Below are 27,849 nucleotides of genomic sequence, written 5' to 3' on the forward strand. Positions count from 1 at the left end.
GCTCTGCCACCTCTCCATTTTTCTCTCTCTGTCACCACCCCGTCCCCTATGCTCTGGCATCGCTCTCTTCTCCTTTCTTCCCTTCACACCCCACAGTCTGGTATCTTCCCTTCCCTGATTCTCTGGCATCTCACTCCTTTCCTTTTCTTCCATTTCTCCCTCCCCCTCCATGCTCTGACATATCCACCTTCCTTTCCCCCTTCCTTTTCCCTTGGTCTGGCATACTTTCCTTCTTCCCTCCATGCCCTGGCATCTCTTCCTCCCTCCCTTCCCTCCAATCCCTGGCATTTCGTTTCATTCCCTCCCTCATCTTCTTTCTCCCTCCAGTTGGGTGCAGCAAGTCTCTCCCCCTCTCTCCCTTTCCTCCTTCTGTCACCCAAGGCCTGGCGTCATGAACTTCTTCAGGCAGCAGCATTCACAATTCACTGCTTTTGCCAGCTTCAGGCCTTCTTCTCTGTCAGGTTCTGCCTTCATGGAAACAGAAGTAGGCAGGACCCGGCAGAGAGGAAGGCCTGAAGCTGGCAACAGCAGTGAATTGTAAATGCTGTTGCTAGCCAAAGAAGTTCATGACACCAGGCCGAGCACCCGGGGCAGACTGCTACTCTCCCCCCCCCCCCCACGACCCTCCTATCTCTCCCTCCCTCCCATCACGAGACTCTAAACAGCACTGCTCTACTCTAAGCAGGCTGCTTCAGGGCTTTCTCCTGCCATGATTCCCTCTGGCATGTCACTGATGAGGGAAGGAGGTAAAGGAGGGTCAGATCAGGTTGGGGGGGCGCCCGGGATGATGATGATGAGGCTGCTGCTTCCAGCGAATCCAGCAAGGGTAAGGCCCCAAAGCACAGCACTGGCGGGCCCCCCCCCCCTGACCATTTTGGGCCCTAGGCCTGTGCCTACTGGGCCTATCCTTTAATCTGGCCCTGCTTCCCCCCCATATGCCCTGACATCTCTCTCTTCCACTCCATGGTATGGTATCTTCTTTCCCTCCCTCCCATGGTCTTTGCATCTCTTTTCTCCTTTTCCTGATCTTCCTTCTCACTCCCCAATTGGGTGCAGCAGCATTTCTCTTCCCCCTCCCCCCATTGGGTACAGCAGCATGACTCTTCCCCCTCCCCCTATTGGGTACAGCAGAAGCACCAGCATTTCTCTTCCCCCTCCCCCTCTAATTGGGTACAGCAGCTTTTCTCCTCCCATTCACCCCCCCCCCCCCCATCTCACACACCCGGCAGATTCGCTACAGACCAAGGCAAGTTGCAAGTTTCCCTTCATCGCTGACCTATCTCCGAAAGGTCAGCGACAGAGGGAAGCTTACAACTTGCTGCTCTTGCTTACTTCGGGCCTTTCTCGTTGCCGGGTCCTGCCTTCGCGGAAACAGAAAGTAGGCAGGACCCGGCTGCGAGAAATGCCTGAAGTAAGCAAGAGCAAGTAAGCTTCCCTCTGTGGCTGGCCTATCTCCCGCATGCTCCGGTGCTCTAATGGTCCGTGCCGGCTTCTCTTCCCTACCCCCCCCCCCCCCCCAACGTAACTTCCGGTTTCGGAGGGAAGCCAGGTTCGAGTTGCTTGCTGGGTTTTGTTTTAAGTCTGGCAGGAGTCTTTCGGCGGCTCTCCACGCTGCGCGTTAAGCGGTGGTGGCAACAGGATTCGGCAGATGACAGCTGGGCGGGCATCTAAATTTGCTGGGCGGAGCGCCCGGCTGAAAAGCGCTGGGGAGAACACTGTTGATCCATGTATTTAGTGTTTCTCCCAGCCCCATTGATTTCATCTTGCTCAACAGCCTGTGATGCGGGACACTATCGAAAGCTTTGCTAAAGTCTAGGTATACGACGTCCACGGATTCTCCCAAGTCTAGCTGTTTTGTTACCCAATCAAAGAAGCTGATGAGATTGGATTGGCAGGACCTACCCTTGGTGAATCCGTGTTGACTGGGATCCCGTAGATTCTCCTCATCCAAGATTGCGTCTAATTTACATTTGATTAGTGTTTCCATGAGTTTGCATACTATTGATGTGAGACTCACCGGTCTGTAGTTTGCAGCCTCTGCCCTGCCCTTGTTTGCTTTGTGCTCAAGTTAGGATAACTACTGCATAAAAAATAAAATTACTTGCCATGATCGTAACATTGACAGACTCATGTGTATGCGATATACATGTCATCTATTCTAATGTATACTTATGAAGGGAATTTATAAAAATAAAGTAAAATTCTGGAATCTCTCATGGCACACCACTGTGCTGTGCCCTATGGTCTCTACCCCAGTAACCCAAAACAAGACACTTGGAGAGGGATCATGTCCCCTGAATTTTCCCTATATTGGTACTTTACCTCCTTTGATCAGTAGCAGTATTACACTACTTGTTCTTGACTTCCCTTAGGTAGGAGCTCTGTTACTGCTTTGCAGATCTCAAAGACTCTTATGATTGCAGCTATTAAACTCTTGTTTTCTAGATGCATAGGGGGATCTCTCCTTATCAGCACTTTTTTACCTCTGATCTTCAGTCTCCAAATCCTCTTGAATTCCCAGGCACTCTTCTTGACTTAGAACACTCCAACAAAAAAGTCAGGAGGAAGAATTAGACCAAAGCGGGCTCTTGAGTTCTGAAGAACATACTCTGGAAAAATATCTTCCACTGCTTTCAATTCCAAACTCCAACCCACCTGCTAAACACCAATAATCTGTTTTATCACTCCCTCTGTAATTCCCCCCATCTGAGCACTGTGTATAGATGCACCTTCTTGTCCAGTTTCTGTCTTGACTAGATCGTAAGCTCTTTTGAGCAGGAAGGTACAGCGCTGCGCATGTCTAGTAGAAGTAGGGATACCAGATTTTACTTTTGTAAAATCCAGACCCCCCTAGACCTGCCCCCTAGCCCTGCTCCCCCCTGCTACCTGCTGTCATCAGGCAAGAGGGCATGCGCGGATGCGATGATGTCACATGCGTATGCTCTCCTGCCTGATGCGATTTAAAAAAGCTTTTCAAAACCCGGACAAAGTGCCATGTTTTGAAAAGCCCGTCCGGACCCCTGGACATGTCCTCGAAAAGGAGGACATGTGCAGGGAAATCCAGACATCTGGTAATCCCTATCTAAGTAGCGCTATAGAAATAAGAAGTAGTAGTAGTGAGTGAATGTCTGTAATAAACACTGACACCTTTACATTATCAAAGCTCAACCCCCAACACAATTAAGACCTAACTTAAATCTTAAAAACCACGTTTAGTGATGTGGCACTTATGTAACTTAACCAGCTGCTTCATAAAAATCCACCTTCACAGATGAGTTTAATGCCTTTTTTCCCCCTCCCCCCCCCCCCCCCCCCCCCCCAAAAAAAAAAAAAAGCAGCACTCTGTCAGCAGGTCACGGTAGCCATCCTCTTTCTCCCCCAACACTACACTTGAGTATATAACCAGATCTGTCTCTACTTGCAAGCTTTTATCCCTAGTGGCCTCCTTTCCTGTCATGTGACTCTGCATCAGAAGACATACAAAGTTCAGCTGCATTGCATTTATATTTTTCTTCCAACATCCAAGTTTTAGTTTCAGTACAAGAATCTAACTATTTTGTTGTTTGAGCTAAGTGTGGTGACTATGTAAGAAATGTAGGAGCAGTCTTAATATTCCTCTTTTTCTGATATAAATTATCTGCATTGCAATTCTGGACAAGACCACAATACTCGGAGTGTATAAATATCAAGATAAAAAGAGAGAGAGAAGGGGGAGGGGAGAGAGGAATGAAGTCGGCTCTCAAGGAGGCATAAGAACATAATAAAGGGTGAGAGACCAAGATGACAGCGGAGTAAGACGTGTTGGAGGAGGCTCCTAGATTGCTATTGAGAATCAAGTTTCTACATTAAATTTCGGGTTTTACCTGATTGTTTCCTATTTTGAAAAGAATGCCAAAGCGAAGAAGGAAACAGGGTAATCTCCTGTAGCCTCCTCACCGCGACAAATAGCAATTAATAGCTATACGGTACCTGTTAATTCGGGTGGATCTGCACTTGGGGGTGGGAAGTCCCTCACCCTGGACAACAAAGTGTTATTGAGCCTAGTGGGGCCAGCACTCCTCCACATCCTGGAATGGCCCAGGTATTGGCAACGTCACTCCAGGAGGCAGTGTGTGACTTTGTGCTGATGGTTTTGCCAGCTTTACCCTTGACCCCAGAAGAAATTCGATCTGAGTGGAATGCCTCCATTTGAGATGTGACAAGTCCCAGAGACTGAAGGACATGGATATTGGAGAGGTGCCTTTTTTACCTCTTGTGCTGTGATCGACTCCCGAGACTCTTTAGGTTTAACATTAGTATGGTACATTGGGGGGCTGAAAGTTCATGATATTTTTGTTCCTACTATAACTAGAATTCTAAATAGAAGGGGGGCATGAGGGAGGATAGTCTGTTTCCTCTTTCCTTCTTTTGAAGGGGAATCAATTTTGGACCCTTAATATATTTGGAGAAGGTAATGGGATAGGGGATGGATTAGGGGAGGGGGAACTCCAGACCGGAGAAATATGAAAAGGAAGGGAGCGATATGGTGTGGTTATGGATATCTTGAGTGGTGGTTATCAAATGTGGCAATAATGGCAAGTGCTTAGGTTAACTGAACAGAACTTAGATTTTTATTGATAATGTGCAGGGCCTTAATAGAAAACAGCAATTGATGTTTAAGAGTTAATTCACTTACAGGCCACACTTCATACAGGAAACTCATTAAGTTTCAAGTTTTTATTAAAATATGATTAAATCGCTTATCTATTTCCTAAGCGATACACAAAAATAAAATAGGGTAAAAAATCACAGACTTAACTAGTGAACAGCATAGAATAGGACAGTGGTTGGCAAACTCATTAGTCAAAAGAAACAGCGGCAGTACTGCGGGAGACAAGATCAGTCACCATGTCATTCTCTAGCAGAGCTGCACTGAAGTGGCTAAAGAGCCGCATGTGGCTCACGAGCCGCGGTTTGCCGACAACTGGGATAGGAGAACAATTAAGGTAAAAACAAAATGGTAGGGAATAAGGGAATAGATGGTTGAGGAATAGAAGAGGAGCATCTTCTTTTAGTTATGCTAGGTTAAAGGCATCCTTAAATAGATACAAAAATCCAAAAATATCACTCCAAGACAAAAGCACCACACAAGCCAAGAAAGCTAGCTTATTACTTAAGCGAAAGAAAAGCCTCAGACAAACAGAGAGGTGTATTCACACTCTTCCACCCAAGCATCAAAGGCAAAAAAACTTTCACACAAGTTTAAAGTTAGCAGGTGGGAGCAAAAAAATAGCTGAGAATGATTAATGGTAAAACCACTGAACACAAACAGGCCAGGCTACTAACCTGTTAACTTTAAACTTGTGCGACAGTTTTTGTCTATGATGCTTGTGTGGAAGAGTATGGGTATACCTTTCCGTTTGTCTAAGGCTTTTCTTTCGCTTAAGTAATAAGCTAGCTTTCATGGCTTGTGTGATGCTTTTGTCTTGGAGTGATATTTTTGGATTACACTTTCCTCCATTCCTCCCTGTTTTTTGTGATCCTTAAATAGATAGCATTTCAATTTGCATTTAAATTGGTCAAACACTTTTCTTCTCTTATATATGTTGGTAGGGCATTCCACAGCTGGGGTGCTGTGACGGAAAAGATATCGGGGTGTTTTGTACTGATTAAGGGAAGGGATAGATAGAAAATGTTGATCAGTAGATCTAAGTCAGGGGTCTCAAAGTCCCTCCTTGAGGGCCCGCAATCCAGTCAGGTTTTCAGGATTTCCCTATTGAATATGCATGAGATCTATGTGCATGCACTGCTTTCAATGCATATTCATCGGGGAAATCCTGAAAACCCAACTGGATTACGGCCCGCAAGAAGGAACTTTGAGATCCCTGATCTAAGTGAACGTAAAGGTATGTATGGAATTAAGAGTTTGTCAATAAATATTGGTGTTTTAAAGGAGAGCAGAATAATTTTATAGGTAATCCTCTGCACAATTGGAAGCCAGTGTGATATTATACATTTTAAATAAGTTTTATGGTTATGTTCTGTATAATTTGAAGACGTCTAATTTCTTTTTGGGTAATACTTTTGAATAAAGAGTTGTAGTAATCAAGTTTGGAAATCACTAAAGAGTGGATTAGAATGTTTATAGATTTAGGCTCAAGAAATTTAGAAGCCGAACGAATCATGTGGAGTCTGTAAAAACAGGACTTGACCACTAAACTGATGTGGTCATAAGTGAGCTTTTGGTAAAACGTGACTCCTAAGATTTCTTTACAGTTTTAACTATTACATCAGCACTTACATGTTAGATATGCACATGTCTACCTAACTTCCAATAGGCTTCATAAAAAGAGCAAAGGGGTGGGCATTCTATTTATAGAATCCTCAGTTTGTAGGGTCCATTGAATCATTCGAGACCCCAAAGGTAGATTTCTATTAAAGATGTCCATAGGTCCCGAAGTTTTTACTTTATTAAATGTGTAAACACCCAACATTGATCAAGGGGCTGCCTTGAAAAATCTTGATACTATATAATGAAGACTTATTGAAGGGAAATTGCTGATGGGTGGTGATTTTAATATAATGTTGGATCTCCTAGTCGATAATACTGCCAGTCATATACAGTATGCCAAAGGTGACAGAGCAGTTAGTCACTCCTATCCTGTTGGGATTTATGGGATCCATCGTTTCATACATCTCATTCTCATATAGACCTGTAGTTGGGGGATGGGCTGATTTCCAATCTTTAGAAAGCTGTAAGATATATAGTAGCACATTGTCTGACCATGTGCCTTTGGAATTGATACTAAAAGGAGATGGTGGTAGGAAATCTAGGCCACTGTGGCGGTATATGGATTTTTTACTTTCCACTGCTCCACAGGTAGAAATCGTTGCTAATTACATTAGAGAATATTTGGAACTTAATGATAATGTTGAGGTCAACCCCCCTATAATATGGGAGGCACTCAAGGCAGTTTTACAAGGCAAATTAATAGCTCTTCAGGCCTACTTATGCAGAACAGCAGCGGACAAAGAGCAGGCCATATGATCTAAGGCTTAAGTGAAAGATGAAAAGGGAGAATTCTACTTCTCCTGACAAATATGAACTGACAACCTTATACCTTGCTTTAAAGGATCTGGAGTTGGATTCCCTGGGGGAATCCCTCCAGAGAGTTCAAAAGGAATATTTTGCTCAATTATAAAATGAGTAGGTTGCTGGCAACAGCACTTAAACAGGCAACTCAAAATAATCTCTCAAATAGTACAGCGGAATGGAAAGTAATGCACCACTATTCAGACTATTAGCAAAGTGTTTTGTTCTTATTATACTGAGCTTTATTGCGCTGACCAAGAATGTGATAAGGCAGAAATGATGAACATGAGTAGATTGAGGAGAGTCCAGAACCTATTTACCTACCTTTCAATCAAAAGAGAATGCTCAAGGGCTTTTTTTGTCATTCCGAGCAGCAAAATTGGACCTCAGTTATCAGAATTCTATCTTCGGTAACAGATTATAGAACTTTCCGAAAGGAAACAAAAACTCTATTATTCAGGAAATATGTCAGGATGAGCTAATTCCATCATAAATAAAATACTGGATTGTTATCTCGCTTGAAAGACCAGTTTATCCCTTATTGTAATCCTTCTAGAACTGAAAGCTTAAGGTGGAATAGATGACAATAAATGTAATGCAATGTAAAAGTGAAATCTGGGGTGAGAAGTTAGAAAAAATGGAAGAAAGCTAAAAGTAAGAAATCAGTATTATAGAGGATTGAGGGGAGGAACTGAAAATAGAAGAGAGAAGAAATCTCAAATGGACAGAAAATCCTGGAAACAAATTTTAAGAAAAAGCAAGGAAAAGCAGAAACCAGAGCATGGTACTAGCAAGATTAGAAAAATAAATGGTCAGAAAACAAGGGTAGATAAAAGTAATTTTTATTTTCTGTTTTGTGATTGGAATATGCCATTTTTTTTTGAATGCATATCTGCAGAGCTGGTGTTAGCTTTCAATCCTTAACCCTACTCCTCTGCCCTCCAACCCAGCCCGCTGATCAACCGTTCCCCTCAACTGTATCCATGACATCCTGTTTGTCTGTCTTGCCTATTTAGATTGTAAGCTCTTTCGAGCAGGGACTGTTTGTTTTCTTACTCTCTGGGCTGGATTCACTAACCTGCCTGATCACGTCCGATCCATGTGCAATCCGTGGCAGGCCGATCAATTCATGACAAGTCCATATTCAAATGGGGGCGATCAGAGGAACGCCCCCCACCGATGACACGGATCGCTGAAGAGCGATCCTGACGCATGTGCAGACCATCTGCTTTGCCTGTAGATGGTCTGTGCATGCTCTCGGCGCTGGAAACTTATCTTTTTTTTTTAACTCCCCTCTGCCTTCTGTCTAAAATGTGTTGCCCTATTTCCCATGCTTTCAGGAAGCGGCTGCCCAAAGTTTAGGCTCCGGTGGGGGTGTTTGCACTTGTGAAAGGGCTGTACACTGCTTTTTACTTTTCGCGAGCCCCTCAACAGCACTGAACACACATACCTGTGGTACTGTTTGATTTCGTGCCAGTGACTGCTGCTTGCTGTTTTCTTGTTTTACAGTGGAAGAATTCTCCAGTTATGATGAGCAGCGATACCATCAGAACATACCAAATACTCACCAGCGAGGTAAATGAAAAGGCAACTGGTTGCCATGCCCGTCAAAGACCAAGGGTGTAGAGTGGACTCGCTATAGTTTAAGGGACAAATATTCCAAGAGACTTTTCAGCAGCACAGTCCAGATTGGTACCACTGAAAAGTCACACTGACTGCTCTGACGCTATCCATATAGTGCATGGGCCGAGCAAAGGCATTCCACCTTCGCGTACAGATAGCAATGATATTCAGGCAATATCCATATAGTAGAGGGTAGTTTAAGTTAGGAGAGTAAAAGGGCTGTCTTAACTTTTTCAGCTGCTGTCCCTGTAGTTGAGCTGTCTGTTGGTGCCACCCATATAACAGCAGCTGCCTCTTCTGTGGATAGCAGCACTGACAATTTTAAATGCTGCAGCCAGTGTTTTTAAACCAGTACACCCATGTGTCTTCAGGCTCTTCATCCACACAGTCTATTCTTTAGTCTATTGCTGTCTCTCTTTCTGCCTCTGGAGCCTCAACCCCTTCCCCTACCCTTTTTCAGCCTCTCAGTATAGAGAATGACACGGGGAGCGATCCCCGCAGCGAACCGCTGCGTGGCTGCGGTTTGGCTGCGGGTTATGGTGACCTCATTAGCAAATCGCCGCAGACGCGAGGACAAATCCTTTCACCGACCGCAAAAACGGTGAATAGATTTGTCCCCGCAGGCCAATGTCCCCCCTTCTAGGAACCGCTATTTACCTGTGTTTTCACCGTGCTCCTCATTTGTCAGATCAACCCTTCCTGCCAATAGAACCCGCCCCCCCCCCCCCGACGATCGCCCTCACTGGTAGGAGGGTGCCCAACCCCTCCTGCCGGCACCCCCAACGGCCCCCTATATCGCCAATAGGAGGGTGCCCAACCCCTCCTGCCGGTCCCTCCCCCAACAAACCCCGCCATCCCGAAACACCACCCTTAGTCTTACTTTCCAAGTTGGACCGGACAGCTCCTCGCTCGTCTGGCCAGCAGGCCTGCCTCCGTCCAAATGAGGCGGGCCCGCCCCTCCCCTCCCCTGCCTAACCCACAGGATCCTAGGGCCTGATTGGCCCAAGCACCTAAGGCCCCTCCTATAGCGGGAGTGGCTTTAGGTGCCTAGACCAATCAGGCCCTAGGATCCTGTGGGTTGGGCAGGGTAGGGGCGGGCCCGCCTCATTTGGACGGAGGCAAGCCTGCTGGCCATACGTGTGAGGAGCCGTCCGGTCCAACTTGGAAAGTAAGACTAAGGGGGTTCCGGGATGGGAGGGTTCATTGGGGGGGGGGGGTCCAGCAGGAGGGGTTGGGTACCCTCCTGCCGGCGATCTTAGGGGGGGCCATTGGGAGGACCGGCAGGAGGGGTTGGGTACCCTTCTGCTGCGATTGTCGGGAGGGCCGTTGGGGGGGTCTACAGGAGGGGTTGGGTGCCCTCCTGCCGTGATCGCTGGGGGGAGGGGAGACTTGCAGCCGTAGCCGCGGTCACTTTGCTAATCACGGCAGGGAGATCTTTGCCGCGATTAGGTACAGCGGCCGCGTCTACTTACCATATAGGCTAACATTGTAAGCATTTAAAGTACATGTCGTGTTTGTTTTTGCATTGCTAGCCCCAGGGGTGGTGGAAGATTAGTGATTGAAAAACTGTATGAAAAATAACTATTTTAAATTTAGTGATCAAAATGTGTCAGTTTTGAGAATTTATATTAATTAATTTTTTCTCTGCGTGTTTTGTTTTTGTATAGTTATTAACTAAGTTTTAAAGTTTTAAAGAATATTTCCTTTATACGTAAATAAAGAAAAGTGAATGGGATTGCAGTGGCGGTGACGGGGCGGTGAATGGGGTGGCAGTGGCGGTGACGGGGCGGTGAAGAGGATGGTGAGACGGGGACGGGGCGGTGACGGGGATGGTGAGACGGGGACGGGGCGGTGACGGGGACGGGGCGGTGACGGGGACCAATTTTTTCACCGTGTCATTCTCTATCTCAGTACTAATCTCCTACCCAACCATCTTCTTTCACATATTTACTTGTTGATGCTTCTCCCCACTTTTAGTCCCCCTTCCATGTTCTTTCTAAACAGTTGCCAGGTTACCAAGAGGGAGATTTGAGGCCCGTTATAAGTTTTAAGCCTCTTTATCCTGATTCATTATGGGTAATGTGACCATATGTCCTGTTTTTAGATCCCCTATTCCGTTGTCCCCATGCACAGCTTCAGGACGCCAAAATGTCCCATTTTCAGAGAGAGCGTCCTGTAGCTGTGTGTGGGGACAATGGGACAGGTGATCGCGGAGCCTGGACTTTCTCCCTGCTTCCCCACCGCTGACGCAGCGACTGCACAACGGCCAGCCCAGAAGCCTTCTCCCCAATGTTCCCCAGTGATTGGCTGGCCTGGAACTTCCTCTCCGATGTCAGAATTGGCATCAGGGGAAGACTTCCGGGCCGGCCATTATGCAGTCGCAGCACTCGCCTCACTATGTCACCAGCTACACCAGTGTTTCTCAACTCGGTCCTGGATTTGCATAAACTTAATTTGCATACACTGCCTCCATTCTATGCAAATTTCTTTTATGCATATTCATTGTGGCTATCTTGAAAAGCTGACTGGCAAGGGGGTACTCCAGGACCGAGTTGAGAAACACTGAGCTACACAACTATCTCCCACGTAGCCTCACTGTTGTAGATTAATGAAATATGGAGAAAGAAGAATCTCTCGTACTATAGTGCCTGCCCTGGGTGTACTTCTCACTATCTGCGGCCTTTGGGCTTCTCTCTTTTTCTGAGGAAGCTGTTTATGCTGGGCTGAAGTAATGATAGCTGCTCTTAAGATGGTGCAATAAACAGCAGTAGAGTTGGGTCCTTCTTATTAAAGACGGATAAAGGATTCTGCAGTCTAGGCAGGAACTGGGAGAAAGGAAAGGGGCAATCTACTCTGTTCCCTCCCCCTTCCTATGGCATGTGAGGGAGAAGGTAGGGGAAGGTGTCTCTCTGAGAGTACCATAAAGTAAAGCCCACATGTAAAAAAGGAAAGACATGATGATGAAGTTGGCTTGCATGTGAATGCTTGTATAATGAATTCCTCCACCAGGTGCCATGCTTCGGTGACAAAGGAAGCAATAGCACTTTCTCATCCCAGAGATCATGGCCTCTTCAGGGTAGGGCTGGGTTTAAGGCCTATGCTAGGCATTCTGGGGCTTAGGGCAAGAAGCAGTGAGGGTGCCCAATGACCTGGTTTCAGATATTGCTGCCATCAGTGTCATTTAGTCTTGGGGTGCCCTTTAGTTGCTTCCTCATTACCGGTCCTGGCTAGGCTTCCTTTTCCCATCCCTTGTGATATGTGCAGGGTAAAACTCAAGATGATCTGGCTGTAAACACTGCTTGATCAGCGAGAGGGACTGGTCTTTTCAGGGTGAGGTTAGGAAAATGGTAAGGAGGGCCAGTCCAAGAACAAACCTGGAGACTGAATTTCGCTATACTGTAGCATGCTTCACTTTCATTCAGTTCCAGTCTTGTTGCTGAACGTGGAGATCAAGTTCCCTTTTACAAGGTACTTCTAGTTGTATTTTTTTTCCTGTAAAATTAACATTCAAAAAATAAATTTTAAAGGAAAATACCTATTTTCTATGACTCTCCTAATGTGGTCTAATTCAGTAACACACCCACTCTATGCTTTTAAATGAACAGCTCAGCTTAATGTAGTTAAAAGTGCTCAGAACCAGTCAGATGGTGAAAGAAGACCACAACGGGTGGAAACCCCCGAAAGCAGTGTCCTCAGTATTCAATCACTGCAATGCGTTTAGTGTGCACTAATAGTGTGTGTTTAGTGTGCACTAATATTTAGCTCACGCTAAAACGGCTAGTGCACCTTAGTAAAAGGACCCCTGTATTTGTTAATGCATAATTCAACAAAATTTGCATGCTCATCACTTTATTAAGTTTGAATTTTATAAGTACTGCCTCAGAGTCCATAAAATCTAGACTAACCTGATCCTTGAGCAGTCCGGATTTTGGGGGTTTCTACTGTAACAGTTTTATCTCCCTTTTTTTTTTTTTTTTTCTTCTTTTTTTTACCAGCCACCAGAACAAGTGCCTGCAACTTTTAAAAGACACCAAGTACAGTCCATTCTCGTTGTTCACATGTTCACAATGTGCGATTTCACCTATTCACTGTTGGCATCAATTGCAACCAATATTCCCCATTTGCATCACTGAGTTTGCATGTTCGTGGAATGGTGCTTAAAAAAAGATGCTTTTTTTGCTTTCACTTTCACCTCGCGGTCAGGCTTTGCTTCCAGATACGGCCCCTAAGCATCCGGAGAGTAAATTGATACTTTAAATGCTGTCCCATACAGGAACCTTACCTTATTTTCCCAATAGGATCCATCGTTCACGTTCCACGGTTTTGAGGCACAACGTGTACTGCTGGAACCTAACCTCTATTTTCCCATAGACTCAAACATTTCGCTATTCACAGTTTCAAGGTTCGTGACCATTTTCAGGAACTGTACTATCAAAAATAGTGAGAGTGGACTGTAACAGCTCATGCACATGTCTGAGCAAAAACAAAAATGCCTGCATAAATTTGTGCTTTTTCATGCATAAATATTTTTCCAAAAATGTTATGAGCAACAAATTTTTGCGAAGTTAACACTTTTATGTTCTGAACAACAGGCACAGATATGGTCTGGCACTTTTGATTTTCTTCAGACATGTACACAGTTAGCCACCCTCACTACAGAGGGCACAGGTGTCTGCCAGGCTTCCCCCAATAAGCACAAGTTCTGCATGCTTGAAATTTAGCATCTCATTGGCTTACTGCATCAGGTGGATTTTATTTTTGGTAGAAGCTGCTCGCTTAGCCATTTGTGTGGATTTCTACATTGGCCCCTCTGTGCTTTATCATTCAGAAGGACAGAGTCCCCCAGGCTGCCCTGAGTATGCTTAGCCAATTTGACAAACTTCTTGAATGGGAGAAAGGGCTCGATTCTGGAGCAGGGAATCCCGGTGGGGAGGGGAGAGGAGGAGGCAGCAGCAGCAGCAATTACAATTCTGGTCATGTGTATGAGCACGGCCCCGTTTATTCTGTTGTCTAGCCTGGTAGGGGAGCTGAGGGGAGGGACCCTTCTCTTGTTCTTAGACAGGGAAGCACTGGATTCGGACTCCTTGTAAGTGGAGAAGCAGAACAGCCTGACAGACTAGCTCCACATCGGGTCCATTCAGCAGAAGGGTTAGTATCCAGAGGAAAAGCAAAGAGCAAGAGAGAGGCCCAACCTAGACTGGTTGTGATCTGGGAGATCCCTAATGGCTGGCTAGAGGTAGGCTATGCTATGAACACAGAGTGTATTTAGTGTCTACCAAATTGTTTAAAGATACATATGGATATGGTATTAAATCAAAAGGGGAAGGACCCCTTCCATTCTGATTTTGCTGAGCAAATAAATCCAGTCTTATTGTGGAGACTATTATAGATGACTGTAGGGGGTGGGGTTATTAAACAAGGAACTCAGATACTATAAATTGCATGTATGCTGGGGGAGGGGCATCAAATACTGCAGGGCATAAAGTATGTATTATATACTGTGAGAGGAATATTAGATACTGCCTGGTCCACTATATCATGGATAGAGAGGTATTTGATAAAGCAGGGTACAGTGTATGCTGGAACAGAGGGAATATCAGATTTTAGAGCACACTATTTTAGATGAAGAGATGTGTCGTATATGAGAAGAGAATGAAGGGGTGCACTGTTGGGCGGAAGGGTTTCAGAAACTGAAGGACACAATGCATAGAGGTGGTGGGGAGGAATTATCATGGTGCTAAAAACATATTTGCTGGTGTATTATCTGAACAATGTACCACTGTGATTTTAACAGTCTGTATTGTGATGTGCTACAGATGTGAACCTGCCTCTGACTGGTTATACTGACAGTGATTCTGATATTAATGCCCCGACCTGGTCAACTCCCAAAGTAGGTCACGCTCCACCCGTTACCAGCTCCACTGGCGCTCCACCCGCCTTCTCTTCATCCCCCATTAGTCGCGTCACTGGTAAGCCCATTTATGTAGAATAATAGTAAGCAAAAATGGGGGGAGTGGCAAACTTATTCTCGCCATGTGCTAACTTTCACAAATGCCACTGATCTTGTCTTGGATTAATTTTGTGAAAGGTTTTCTGTCTATAAAGCCTCTTTTACACATCCAAAATGCACTTTTATAAAATTGTCTAAGTATGCAGATTGAAAAGATCACACATGGGTACCCTGATGATATAGTTTGGTTAGAGTGGAGTTGGAATTGTGGTACAAATGTATATTTTAAAATACATGGCACACTTATGGAGTTCATGAACCTGCTCTGTATCTTCAGAGCAGGTGTTAATTTCTGTGTTTCAGTTTTCCCTGTTGGGACTGGATCTGGGAATTATAAAGGTACATAGGTGCCTATGTTGCTTTCAGGACTATGAAGCAATGTTTCTTCTAAGTTGTGCGTGAGTCCTGCCACTTATGCTTCTGCCAGTGGGGGGTGCTGTTTCGGGATCACATTTTCAATAACAAGGCACTAGCAAGCTCTGCAAAGACTCCGATGAACTTGCCTGTCCTTTGCTATTGAAAATGTGACCCTGAAACAGCACCCCACCCCACCCCCACTGTCAGGAGCATAGGTAGAGCAAGAGGACTTCTGCACAGCTTAGAGGGAACATTGTAGCATTGGAGTTGGAAGCAATTTTGAGTGGATTTAGTCAGTAAAAATGTATTGATTCTGACTACAGCTTCAAAATAATATATGGTATGTTAGTCATTTTATAATTTTATATAAATATATATATCTTTGTCCTGAATCTAGAGTAATGGTATATGTAAGTTATATTCAGTGCGGTTTTTTTTCTAGCAAAAAAAGGTGCAGATACTCAAATACCAGGTCATTTTCAGGAGTAGAGTGATGACTGAGGCCTAGATTCTCAAAAAACTGTTAAACGACGGGCTGCTATCGCAGCCATTATAATAGCGATTTTTTTTTTTTTTTAAGTGAGTTCTCCCAAAAAACGCTCATGCAAATGAGGTTGGTGGAGAGTAGTGAAGACTTGCTAAATTTACATGTGCCTATCGCTGGTGATAGCGATGGGCACATGCGCAGAATAAACAAAAAAAGAAAAAAAAAGTCAATCTCTCCCGCTACCAACCCTATAGCAGGAGAGATACCCACTCTCCTGCTGCCAAGCAACCCCCCTGCAGCAGGAGAGATGTCCACTCTCTCCAACTGCCAAGCGATTTCTCCCCCCTACCCCCGCCATCCCCCCCTGTAGCAGGAGAGATTCCTACTCACTCCCGCTGCCACACAATACCCCTCTGCCTCCAACCTCTCTCCCCCTTACCTTGAATTAGTTGGCTGGCTGACTACTCTCCAGCCAGCTGGCCCGCCTCTTCAAAATAGGCTTTCCCCTCCCCAGTGCATCCTGGGAGGAGCCTGAGGCTCTGATTGATTTAACAACCTGGGCGAATTAGAGCGTCAGGCCCCTCCCTGGTTCAAATCCCATGCTGCTCCTTGTGACCCTGGGCAAGTCACTTAATCCCCCATTGCCCCAGGTACATTAGGCAGAGTGTGAGCCCACCAGGACAGATAGGGAAAAAATGCTTGAGTACCTGAATGTAAACCACTTAGGCTATAAGTGGTATATAAATGCTTAAATAAAATAAAAATACCAGCAACAAAGCTGCTCATAACTTCAAAAAAACTGCAATAAGAGAGTCAAATCGCGGGTGCCCTTTTTTCTCTCCTTCCAACCTCCTCTCCTGCTGTTTGTCTTTCTACTCCCATCCAGCACTACCCTACTTCATGATCTAATATGGGATTTCTGAGTTGTTCTATGTCCAAACGGATTCAAGGCGATCATTGGAAAAGATACTTGCTTTCCAAGCCGGAAAAATGAACTCTTGGATGAGTCCTTTGATTATTCAAACACTCTTATTATCTATTTAGAAAGTTGATGAAAACCAATTTGTTTGAAAGATTTGTACGCTGATTTTATTATTGTATTTTACTAATTTTGTATTTTTATCACTGAATTGTTAGTCCTCTTGATGTTAACTGCCCAGAACTACTGGTTGAGCGGTATACAAAAAAATAAATTATTATTATTACAATTTGAAATTTATGGGTATACAAATGGTACATTGCAGACAAAATAGAAGATGCAGTTCCATAGAGAGATAAGAATTGTTCAGTTAATTGAGAAGTGCGGAGGTAATTTAATAGTCTTGAGCTAGTAGGTTACATAGTATAGGTGCTGATGAGATAGGGGGGTACCAGGTTGGGTCCGATTAGTTAATTGTCAGTAAAGTATATGGAGTTGAAGAAGTAAGTCTTTAGCTTCTTACAAAATGCTAGGTAGCTCAATTCGAATTTGATGGTTATTGGGAGACTGTTCTAAGCTTTTGAACCAATATATGTGAACATGATGTTAAATATGCGTTTACTTGTTGTTTTGGGGGGGGGGGGGGTTTGAGGGGAGGTTCAGCTCGAGCTTGTCAAGATTTCTGTGCAGTAGGTGCTCTACTGGCACCTAAGTTAAGTCCAAAATGCCATTTAAAAGCAGACTTAAGAGAAAATTCAAGGCACCTACCGGTGCCAGAATCACATCTCCATAGGCACTTTAAGGCACCTAACACTACTGGCCTACATTTCTGTTGCTTACCTTTGCTGGAGGTACGTTATCTAAACGGCACTGTCATGTGATTGACACGTGATCGGCAGCCGCTGATAATGGTACCATTTAGAGAATTCAGGCCTCGGTCTCCAAGAGGGCTGTGGCTAAGGAAATAGCACAATGGAAGCTTTAATTTGCTTATTGGGATTTATTAACACGTCTTTATGAAAAGATTCACCCAAGGTAGTGTACAGCAAGTACAATTAAGCATTAAATTTTACAGTTTTGCTAATAGCATAACAATAGTAAAATGACCAAAAGCAATTCATTTACTCATCATGTTTGGAGCAGTTACTGCTTTATGATTTGAGGGGGAAATATCCCTTTGAGAGAAACTTTTACCAACTAAATATTGTCCATTCTCTTTACAAGATGCAATGGTAATTATTATTTGCCATTTAGGACACCTGAATTGGGTAATAAGGAGTATATTTTATTTAAACTTAATTTTTTCTTTTCCTCACGTGGTAACTTATGTCAAGTTACATTTGGGTACAGTAGGTATTTTCCTGTCCCCAGAGGGCTTATATCGTGTTTGTACCTGAAAAAATGGAGGGTTAACTGACTTTCCTAAGATCTCGAGGAAATAGTGGTAGGTTGGTTCTCAGTCCACTGCTCTAATCATTAAGCTGCTCCTCCACTTATTTCTTGTTACATGACTGAACCTAACTTTTTCACTGTTTAATTTGCATTGTTTGTAGTCAGGAACTAGAGTCCTTAAGTTTCAAGTTTCATTAAAATTTGATTGAGCGCTTATCAATAATTCTAAGTGATTTACAAGTAAAATAGGGGATCTAATATCATGAATAAATAAAATCACATGTACAAAACAGAACAGAAATAACTAACCAAAAACAAAAGGAGAGAGGGAGGAACTACAATTCATAAAAGGATAGACATGTAAGGAAATAACATCAGGGCGGGGAGGGAGGGGGTGAAAAAAAGAAAAAACGAGGGTTAAGTTTAAAATCAAAATAATGATTGCTGATCGACTGACTTATTAGTCTCCAAAAGCATCTCTGAAGAGAGAACTCTTCAGTGAATTCTTAAATCTTTCGAGTGAGGATTCCTCTCATAAGTAGATAGGTAGTACTGTAAGTTCCAGGTTTGAGGGGCTGTAACCAAAAAGATGTCAGTGCGTCTTGTGTTAATAACCTTCAAAGAGGGGATAGACATAGGTGGTGTTCATATGAGTGGTTTGAAAAATAAGATTATTATCTTTTGCTTGGCTTTTGTTTGGTCAGTAATGATATCAGAGTGGATGGTCTCTCTGGAAGGTTGTCTACTGTACGATACAATAGATGTCGGTATCTTTACTGACTGAAGCCACATAGTTTCCACACAATTAAGGAAGGAGTTAAAATGCCTTTCATCTGTTATACCTATTTACATAGAAACAGAGAAAATGATGGCAGATAAAGGCAATGAGGCCCATTCAGCTTGCCCATCCATATCATCTGTTATCTTCCTCCCATTAAGAGATCCCATATGCCTGTCCCATGCTTTCTTGAATTAAAATACAGTCCTCCTCTCGACTGAAGAAGAATTGGCTTTGGAGAAGGGGTTTGATGGTGGCTGGCTCCTTTCTTCTTTCTGCTGTGCAATATCACTCATAAAGATATTGAACAGAATCTATCCTATAAAATATTTTTCTTTTTTAATTAAGGCTTAAAATTAATGCACTAATTACACATTGCACCTTCTCTTGCCACCTCTAAACATCTCTTCTGCTTTGTTCCATTCCCAACTTCTGTTCTTAGCACAATCCAGCATTCCCTCTCCTCCTTCCCCCCTCCCCATTTGCAATTCAAGATCAACCCCCCCCCCACACACACACACACACACATACACGTTAGTCTACCTTAAATGTGGTCTTCTGTTGGTTCTCAGTAGCAAAAGTGTTGCACATATATATGCTGCCTGTGGCACATCCTTCCCAAACAGAAACAGAAAATGATGTTAGAAGTAGAGAGCTGAATGGGGACGATGGGAAACCCGCGGGGATCCCGCAGGTTCCCTCTTCGGGTCGCGGGGATCCCGTGGGGACGCCCCCTAGAGTCATGGGGATCCCGTGGGGACGCCTCCGAGGGTCGCGGGGTTCCTGCGGGGCTGGATGTATTCAGCCGCGAGGCTCGTCTCCCTACCTGCCCTGCCGCACACAGCCGAACGGAAGTCTTCCTGATGTCAGCGCTGACGTCGGAGGGAGGGCTTAAGCAAAGCCCTCCCTCCCTCCGACGTCAGCGCTGACATGAAGACTTCCGTTCGGCTGTGTGCGGCAGGGCAGGCAGGGAAAAGGCAGTGGTACAAGGCGGGGGGCGGTCCACCCCTGGTGCAGCACAGCCAGCCAGGTCCCCCGAACGACCGACAACAGGCCCGTCAACAGGCCCGACAAACCTCCCTGCCCTGTAGCCGCGAATTTAAATTACTTTCTTACAGCAGCTTCAATACTCCAGCTGCTTTAAGAAGGTAATTTAGATTCGCGGTTACAGGGCAGGGAGGTTTGTTGGACCGGGCCTGTTCTGTTCTCAGTCGGGCGGGTAAGCGCCACAAAGGTAAGGGGCAGGGAGGGAGAAAGGGAAGAAAGGTGGAATGGAGAGGAAAAGGCGCTTAAGGTAAAACTGAGGGGGGAGAAGGATGCTGAAAGCACTGGGGAAGACAAAGGGGTGGAGAAGAACACTGAAAGGACATGGGAAAGACAAAGGCGTGGAGAAGAACGCTGAAAGGACATGGGGAAGATGGGGGGGGAGAAGGATGCTGAAAGCACATGGGGAAGACAAAGGGGTGGAGAAACGCTGAAAGGACATGGGGAAGACGGGGGGGAGAAGGACACTGAAAGGACATGGGGAAGACGGGGGAGAAGGATGCTGAAAGGACATGGGGAAGACAGAGGGGGGAGAAGGACGCTGACAGTACATGGGGAAGATGGGGGGGGAGAAGGACGCTGAAAGGAAATGGGGAAGAGAGAGTGGGGAGAAGACGCTGGCAGGGAAGAAGACAGAGATGCCAGTCTATAGGGGGAGCAGAGGGAAGAAGATGGGTGCCAGACCAATTTGGAAGGGGGGAGAAAGGGAGGCACAGTAACAGAGCAAATGGAAGACGCAGAGAAGAGAGACGGTGGATGGAAGGAATTGAATGAGAACATGAGGAAAGCAGAAACCAGGCAACAAAGGTAGGAAAAAAAATTCTATTTATTTTTCTTTTTTTTTTGCTTTAGGATAAAGTAGTATATTAGTTGTGTTGATAAAAATTTATGAACATTAGAGGCTCTGGTAGAAACCCGTTTACAAAGTATGTATTCTTCCCAATTAATATTTCTAAATTAATAAAGTCTTTTTGCTTATTTGTAAATGGGTTTCTACCAGAGCCTTTAATTCGGTAGCATAATTAAATGAAATAACTATTTCTGTAGTTTATAGGGACGGGTGGGGACGGAGGGGATTCCTCGTGGGGATGGGTGGGACTTGGGTGGGGACGGGTGGGATTTCTCTCCCCGCACAACTCTCTAGTTAGAAGAGGTGGGACAGGCCAAAAGGAAAGCTTCATTGCAGGCCACTGGCAACATTATGCAATTCTGCCACTGCCAGGATCAAAAGAAGACCACCTTTAAGGTAGACTGGTGGAGGGAGAAGGGGAGTAAGCTGCAGACTTGTAAGCAGAACTGGAGGGGCCTGCAGTGGAATTCATGGCCAAGGCAGTGATTTCCAGCTGACCACCAACTTTGTGTTGCTACTTATGGCAATTGATGGGAGGGAGGAAGAGGTGCGGGACAATGGGAGGGAGGGTTTAAAAAATGTTTATGAAACATATCATCCTCTACTGTTAATGTTTTATTTAAATATTTGTCATTCCATTATGTTCAACTGGGTTTGTTCCTAGGACAGGCAGTCACCAGGTTAAGAACAAGTTACGTTTTTAAAGCTGTTCTTGTCGGATTTGTATGTAACTCAGAACTTGTAGATTTTAAGATTCGTGCTGCTTACCTCTGCTCCTACCTGACAAGAGTCAATTGTCCCTACCAGTGTTCCCTCTAAGGCAGTGTTCTTCAACTTTTTTACACCTATGGACCGGCAGAAATAAAAGAATTATTTTGTGGACTGGCATCGGTCTGCAGACCGGCGATTGAAGAACACTGAGCTAAGTCGTGGGCCATCTGGAAACCTTCCCTCTGATGTTGCGACATCAGAGAGAAGGCTTCCAGTTCAGGCGCAGGACGTGCATAGGAGCCGCTGCCCGTGGCTTTGTGCAGTCAGTGAGGAAGAGGGAGCCGGGCCGAAAATAACACCGCATCAGTTGCACCGTGAACCGGCAGGAAATTTCTGTGGACCGGCACTGGTCCATGGACCGGTGGTTGAAGAACACTGCTCTAAGGTACAGCCATGCCCAACCACATACTTTTCTTAATGTGGCCATGCATCATTCCTGAATCTGCTACAGGAGAAGTATAGGAGTCTTTGCCACTGGAAATACTGCTCAGTGAAATCCAAATGAAGCTGCAACCACATTCTTAAGTATGAGTCGTACTTAAGTTGGGCATCTGTAACTCAGAGATTGCTTGTAATAGAAATATATTGTTATTGCCATGAACTCATAAGGGCTTTTGTGGAATACAAGTCAGCAATGTAATGAAGGGAAAGAGATTGGATCTGGAAGTGGAAGAAAGGGAGATTCAGCCCTTTAGGGAAGGGAAGGGGAATGAGATTTGATATAAGTACAGTACTGCCTTTCTGTGGTTACAATCAAGGCAGTTTATATATTATATGCAGGTATGTATTTTGTACCTGGGACAATGGAGGTTAAGTGACATGCTCAGTTACAAGGAGCTGCTATGAGAAATAAATAAATAAAGGTGTTCAATTAATTGCAATTAAAAAAATTAATTGAAATGCAGCCCTATTTTTAATATATAATTTATGCAATTTGGTATGTATGGCATGCAGAATTAAGAGGATACATTAAAATAGTCTATGGGTATCTTTTAGGCATGACACAACAGAACTGAAGTTATAATTTATAATCAAAAGTATAGAATATCAAATATAAGCCTCCACAGTTGGTGTCCATTAAAGTTATACCTGGATATTCAACCCTAATTGGTTCCTGGAATCTGACATTGAATATCCAGTTATGGAGCTGCTGCCAGATGTTTTTCGGGTATCACCAATATTTGAATGAGTTAGATAGCTAAATTACTGAATATTTACTGGTACCTATATAACTTCTATCTCTGCCCCAGTCCTACCTAGACCTGGATAATGTTGCTGCTAAAAAAAAAAACCTCCAAAACCAGGGGCTGGCTCCTCATCACCTTGGTATTATCCCTTTGCTACAAGGTCAGTAATGAGAGAAAGACAGACGGGGGCTCAATTCCCCAATCTCCTGTTCAATTGTAATTTAGCCGCATTGTATAAAATGGCTTAGTGAGACCTTCAGATCATATACAAGTAATACTGAGAGCATTACTTCCTCATATGCAGGACTGTAGAGTCGGAGTCTGAAGAATTTTTGGTGGAGTCTGAGTCGGTAGAAATGTACTGATATAGGTCAGCACAAAAATATATATACAGTCAGTCCCCAGGTTAAGAACTAGTTACGTTTCTAAAGCTGTTCTTGTCAGATTTGTATGTAACTCGGAACTTGTAGATTTTAAGATTCTTGTTGCTTACCTTTGCTCCCAGCTGACAAAAGGGCCAATTGTCCCTAACCAGTGTTCCCTCTAAGGTAAAGCATGCATAACCACACACTGTTCTTAATGTGGCCATGCATCATTTCTGAATCTGCTACAGGAGAAGTGGAGGAGTCTTTGCCACTGGAAATACTGCTCAGTGAAATCAAATGAAGTTGCAACCACGTTAAGTACGAGTTGTACTTAAGTCGGGCATTTGTAACTCAGAGACTGCCTGTAACTTATATTTACCAATGCTTTAGATCCAGGACCAAAATTTTAAAGCCTAATATCGGTAGGAGTCAGAGTTGGGCAGTGCCTAAATTGAGCTCAGTTTCTGCTTCTTCTTTTTTTTTTTCTTTTTCTTTCAAGCTGTTAATTTGCTAAGCATCTGGTTTATCATCTCTTCCTCTTTTGCATACTCAGAAAGGCGCCTGGAGGCCCCCAGAATAAGTATGGCAGAGCAGCGGCGGAGACAGCAGGTGACAGACAGAGATATATTACCACCTGCTCATGATGCTGAAACAGATATCCCGGGCTCTGAGCCTTTTGGCTATGTGGGGATCGAGGCGGTGCTGGACCAGATGAGGCGCAAAGCCATGAAGATGGGGTTAGAGTTCAACATTATGGTAGTGGGTGAGTATCTGTACTGTGACAACTGTGATGTGAAATGTTGTAAACTATTGTCTGTGGGAGCTGCAAAGCAGAAAGGCATCCCCAGGGAAATGTAGTTAGAAAACTGGCTGTATTATAGGAAATGCATAAGTTCCTTTTTACATAATAGGTTAAGAACATGCATGCGGTTACATAAACCAAAGCTAAAGGAGGTCATGAGTAGAGAATGACATGGGGACAAATTTTTCCCCGTCCTCACGAGAACTCATTTTCCCTTCCTTTCCTTTCCCTGCCCCATTCCTGCAAGCAACATCCTCATCTGCACAAGTCTCAAAACACTTTAAAATCATAATTGTTCAAGGCTTGTGCGATTAAGGCAGACCTTACAGGAATGGGGCAGGGACAGCTACCCAGCCATGAATCACACCAAGATAGGCAACCCAGGCCTACATTTTAGCCACCTATCTTTGCCTAGACCGCAGCCTGGGATGCACCAGGGAGGGGCCTAAGGCCTCTCCCATAGGAGGGGCTTTAGGCTCCTGGGCCAACTGGAGTCTTAGGCCTTTTTCCCAGTACATTCTGGGATGCACTGGGAGTGGCTTTAGACTCCGATTGGCCAGATCCCTAAGAAGCGCCTAAGTGAAAACCAACTATTTTGGGGATGTTTGGGGCCAATATTCAGCACTTAACCAGCCAGGGTAACTATATGAATGGGGGGGTGCATAAAACAGAGTCCTATCTTTATGTGGTATTTCATGGCCAGTTAAGCTCTACATATCGACTTAGCCAGCTACATATTGGCCAGCGCTGCATAACTTGGATATTCAGTGCCAAAGTCTGGACATTGCCCAGCATTGAATATGTTTGTTTTATGTTTATTACAATTTGATTTTCCGCTAAATCGCTCAAATGTACTCAGTAGATTACATAAAAATTTAAATTACATCTAAAAGTAAATTGCATATTAAATAAAAAGGAACTCCATAATATACAGAAAAGACCTAAACACATTCACATCCAAGATACAATCATGATCCAATCTCACAAAATAAAAAGGTATGGGTCGATTGCCTGTTCATCCATCAAATTAATGAATCAATACCGAAAGCCTCTTGGAAGAAATATGTGTGTTCAATAATGTTTTAAACCTCTTTATGATTTAAAGCGCATGCGCGCTTAGCATTTTATTATGATAGATAAAAACCAATTTGGCTGTACCACAGAAAGGTGGTATATCAAGCTCTTTACATATGCATTGCTCATTTCTCACCCTCTCTTTCAGCAGACCTCCGCTCCCTCTTTTTCCTCTGCATGGACCTCTATACTCTTTTCCTTTCCCCACTCACCTAAAGCAGGGAAGTGGCATGATCATGAAATGCATAAATCTTATGAAGTTGATTCCACGGACTAGGTGCTAGATAGAAAAATGCCTTTTGACATGTTGATTCCCATTTTGTTCTATACACTGATGGGATGCCTAATCTATTGTCCTGCAACGATCTTAATGTCCGATTTGGGATATAAGGATTGCAAATAACAAGGTTCAGAAGTATATAATGCTTTGTGTGTTAATAGCAGTACCTTAAACTTCTATAAACAATATCTGGGCAAAATGCCAGTAACAATTAGCAGAACGCTTGCCGTTGACTCAGTATTTACCCTGTGAAGATTAAAGTTAGGCTAGCAGAAAGGCTGTCTTAACCAACTTATCTATCTGGATATTTGCTGAATATATTACCGTTGTCCCCATAGCTCTCAGTGTCTCTCAGATTGTGTGCCCCGAAGAGATTCCGGGTGTGCCATGAGAGATTCCAGAATTTTACTTTATTTTTAAAAATTCCCATCGTAAGTATATACTAGAATAGATGACATGTACATCGCGTACGCAAGAGTCTGTCTAATGTTATAAGCATCGCTGTGCTTAAAAATACAAATCGCCCAGACAAGCATCATTCTTTGACGCGATTGTTCCTTGAAAACTAATGGCAGTAATTTTTAGTTTTGTTTTTTTATGTAGTAGTTATCCTAACTTGAGCAGCAAAGCAATCAAGGCATTGCTAACCATTTTGATCTTTGCACACTTGGATTTTCAACTCTGACAGAAATTAAATTGAAAAGAAGAGAACGACTGCAGATGGTGGATGGTGACATGCGTGTTTGCTTGTTGACTACAAGCCACATTTTGAGTTAATTTTGGACTCAAAAACAAGCACATCCATCGCATTGATTAGCAATTCTATTCTATCTACTTTAGTTTCACTGTTGTACCCATACATAGCTTAAAGAACTTTAAATAAATTTAATTTTTTGTTGGTTTTGAAATTTTATAGTTTCATTTATAATGTGCAGCAAAAAATATTTGCACCATTTAGTGTGCCAGAGCTAAAGTTGGAGAGAAACTGCTATAGCTAGTGGTCATCACCACTGAGCACATGTATTCAGTGTAACCACATCCTCAGATAGCGGCACTGAATATACATAATTTAAATGCTAGCATTAAAAAAAAACCAACCCATTAACTCGGTGTCTAAATATTGGCTCTTATTTTGGTCCTTAACAAAGTTAAGTAAATAAATAAATAAAGTTTGATAACGCACCTTCTCATGAGGTAACATCTAGAAGACAGCCCCAATCACTTTGGCCAGCACAGTTATTGTATTTTTGACTTGGCAGATTCTTGCTCCTTCTGTTTCGAGGGCTGGGATCAGAGCTTTCATTCACAACACCCCCTATTTTCTGTTTAGCTTATAAACCTTTCCCTCCCCCACCAACCTCATTCCATCTAGTCCAGTCACTGCAATGACAGTTTGCGGCTCCCTCCTAAGCTCACATGCTTCTCTATTATCTTTGGCTAATTCTTATATTGATCTAACAAAAACTGCTACAGCTTGCACGGAATAGTCTATTTTTTTTTCTCCAGAACTGATAGGGCAGCTCCATACCACAGCCTTTTTAATTTAGAAAGGATCGGATATGCATTCATACAACAGTAAGTTACAACTCAATGACAGTTGTCCCACTGTTAGGAAACCTCCCCCCCCCCCCTTCCTATGGGCTTGAATGGAACTGTCCACTAGACTGGGAGTATAGACATACTTTGGGTGGCATGGGAAGGGTTCCTCTCCCCCCACCCACACATAAAAAAAATATTGTAGGTACTAATGCTAAATTGGTCCCTCTCCTTCTACTGCCAGAATGCCTTCCATACCCTTTTTCTGCCCAAAGTAAACAGTTTGGCCAGTTTCATTAGAGAGGTGGGACCCAGCAAAAAAAGGCTCCGCCAGTTAGAGGGGCAGCTTTTCAATATTCTTTGCTGCAGCCTTTGGAGGACTGGAAGACAGCTGAGAAGTTCTGGAGGAGGGATGGAGGAAAAGCAGAGAGAGAGACTAGACCTTGGATGGAGAAATAGAGAGAAGCAGAGGGAAGAGAGACAGCCCCTGGACCAAGAAAGGATGGAGGGACATACATACACACACACACACACACAAAACTAGCTCTGGAGAGCGAGAGAGAGATGCTAGACCATGGAGGTGGGTGCTCAGGGCTGGGAATTACAAGAGAAAGGGAATATAGAGAAGAGAATGTAGACATGGGGGTGGCGAGGGAGACAGAAAAGAAGTGTTGGGCATGTAGGAAGCATAAACAGAAAGGGATGACACTGGATACATGGGGAGTGACAGCAGCACAGATAGGAGTATTGGCAGAGTAAGATGGGAACTCAGAAGAGATAGTGAAAATGGGGGGAACAATAGGGACAGGGACACGGAGGGAAGATGCTGAGCATGATGGATAGGGATGCAGAGGAAAGATGGATAATGGACATAAGAGGGAAGAAATGTCCAAAGAGCAGGAGACTCTGGAAAAAGTTAAGCAAAATCAGAGAAAAGCACGAGACACTGGGACCAAACCAATGCTCAGACAAAATATTTGTTTCTGAATTTATTAATTGTAATATGTCAGCTTTGGGAAATTGCATTTCAATTTCCAGTGCTGTAATTGGGTTGCTTTTTGCAGGGTTTTGTTTAGCAAAGTTCTGAAAGGGTGTCTTCCCCCCCCCCTAACCCTCAACCTTAAAAGAGCTGGGAGAAACCAATGCTTGCCCCGGTAGCATTGGTTAATGCAGTAGCCTGAGACCCTGGGTTTGATTTCCCACTGTACCTGTATAATTAATATACCACCTTTCTGTGTTTAAAATCAAAGCAGTTTACATATTACTGCCAATCAGATAGCTGCTACTGAATATCGAGCCAAA

At 44.0% G+C, this 27,849-nt stretch overlaps 1 protein-coding gene across 3 annotated transcripts in view; it reads left to right on the forward strand.

Annotated features, from left to right (window-relative positions):
• SEPTIN12 (septin 12) overlaps positions 1 to 27,849 on the forward strand; it is a 198,127-nt gene that overhangs the window by 129,177 nt on the left and 41,101 nt on the right. Inside the window, exons 3-5 of one of the 3 annotated variants that reach the window (XM_033963187.1) lie at positions 8,582 to 8,647; positions 14,512 to 14,664; positions 23,409 to 23,618. In XM_033963187.1, coding sequence (XP_033819078.1) covers positions 8,582 to 8,647; positions 14,512 to 14,664; positions 23,409 to 23,618 — 429 coding nt within the window. The remainder of the gene's footprint in view (positions 1 to 8,581; positions 8,648 to 14,511; positions 14,665 to 23,408; positions 23,619 to 27,849) is intronic. The other 2 variants (XM_033963188.1, XM_033963189.1) reach the window with 2 other exon arrangements.

Source organism: Geotrypetes seraphini, chromosome 11 (genome assembly GCF_902459505.1).
Source record: "Geotrypetes seraphini chromosome 11, aGeoSer1.1, whole genome shotgun sequence".
Classification (NCBI taxonomy): domain Eukaryota; kingdom Metazoa; phylum Chordata; class Amphibia; order Gymnophiona; family Dermophiidae; genus Geotrypetes; species Geotrypetes seraphini.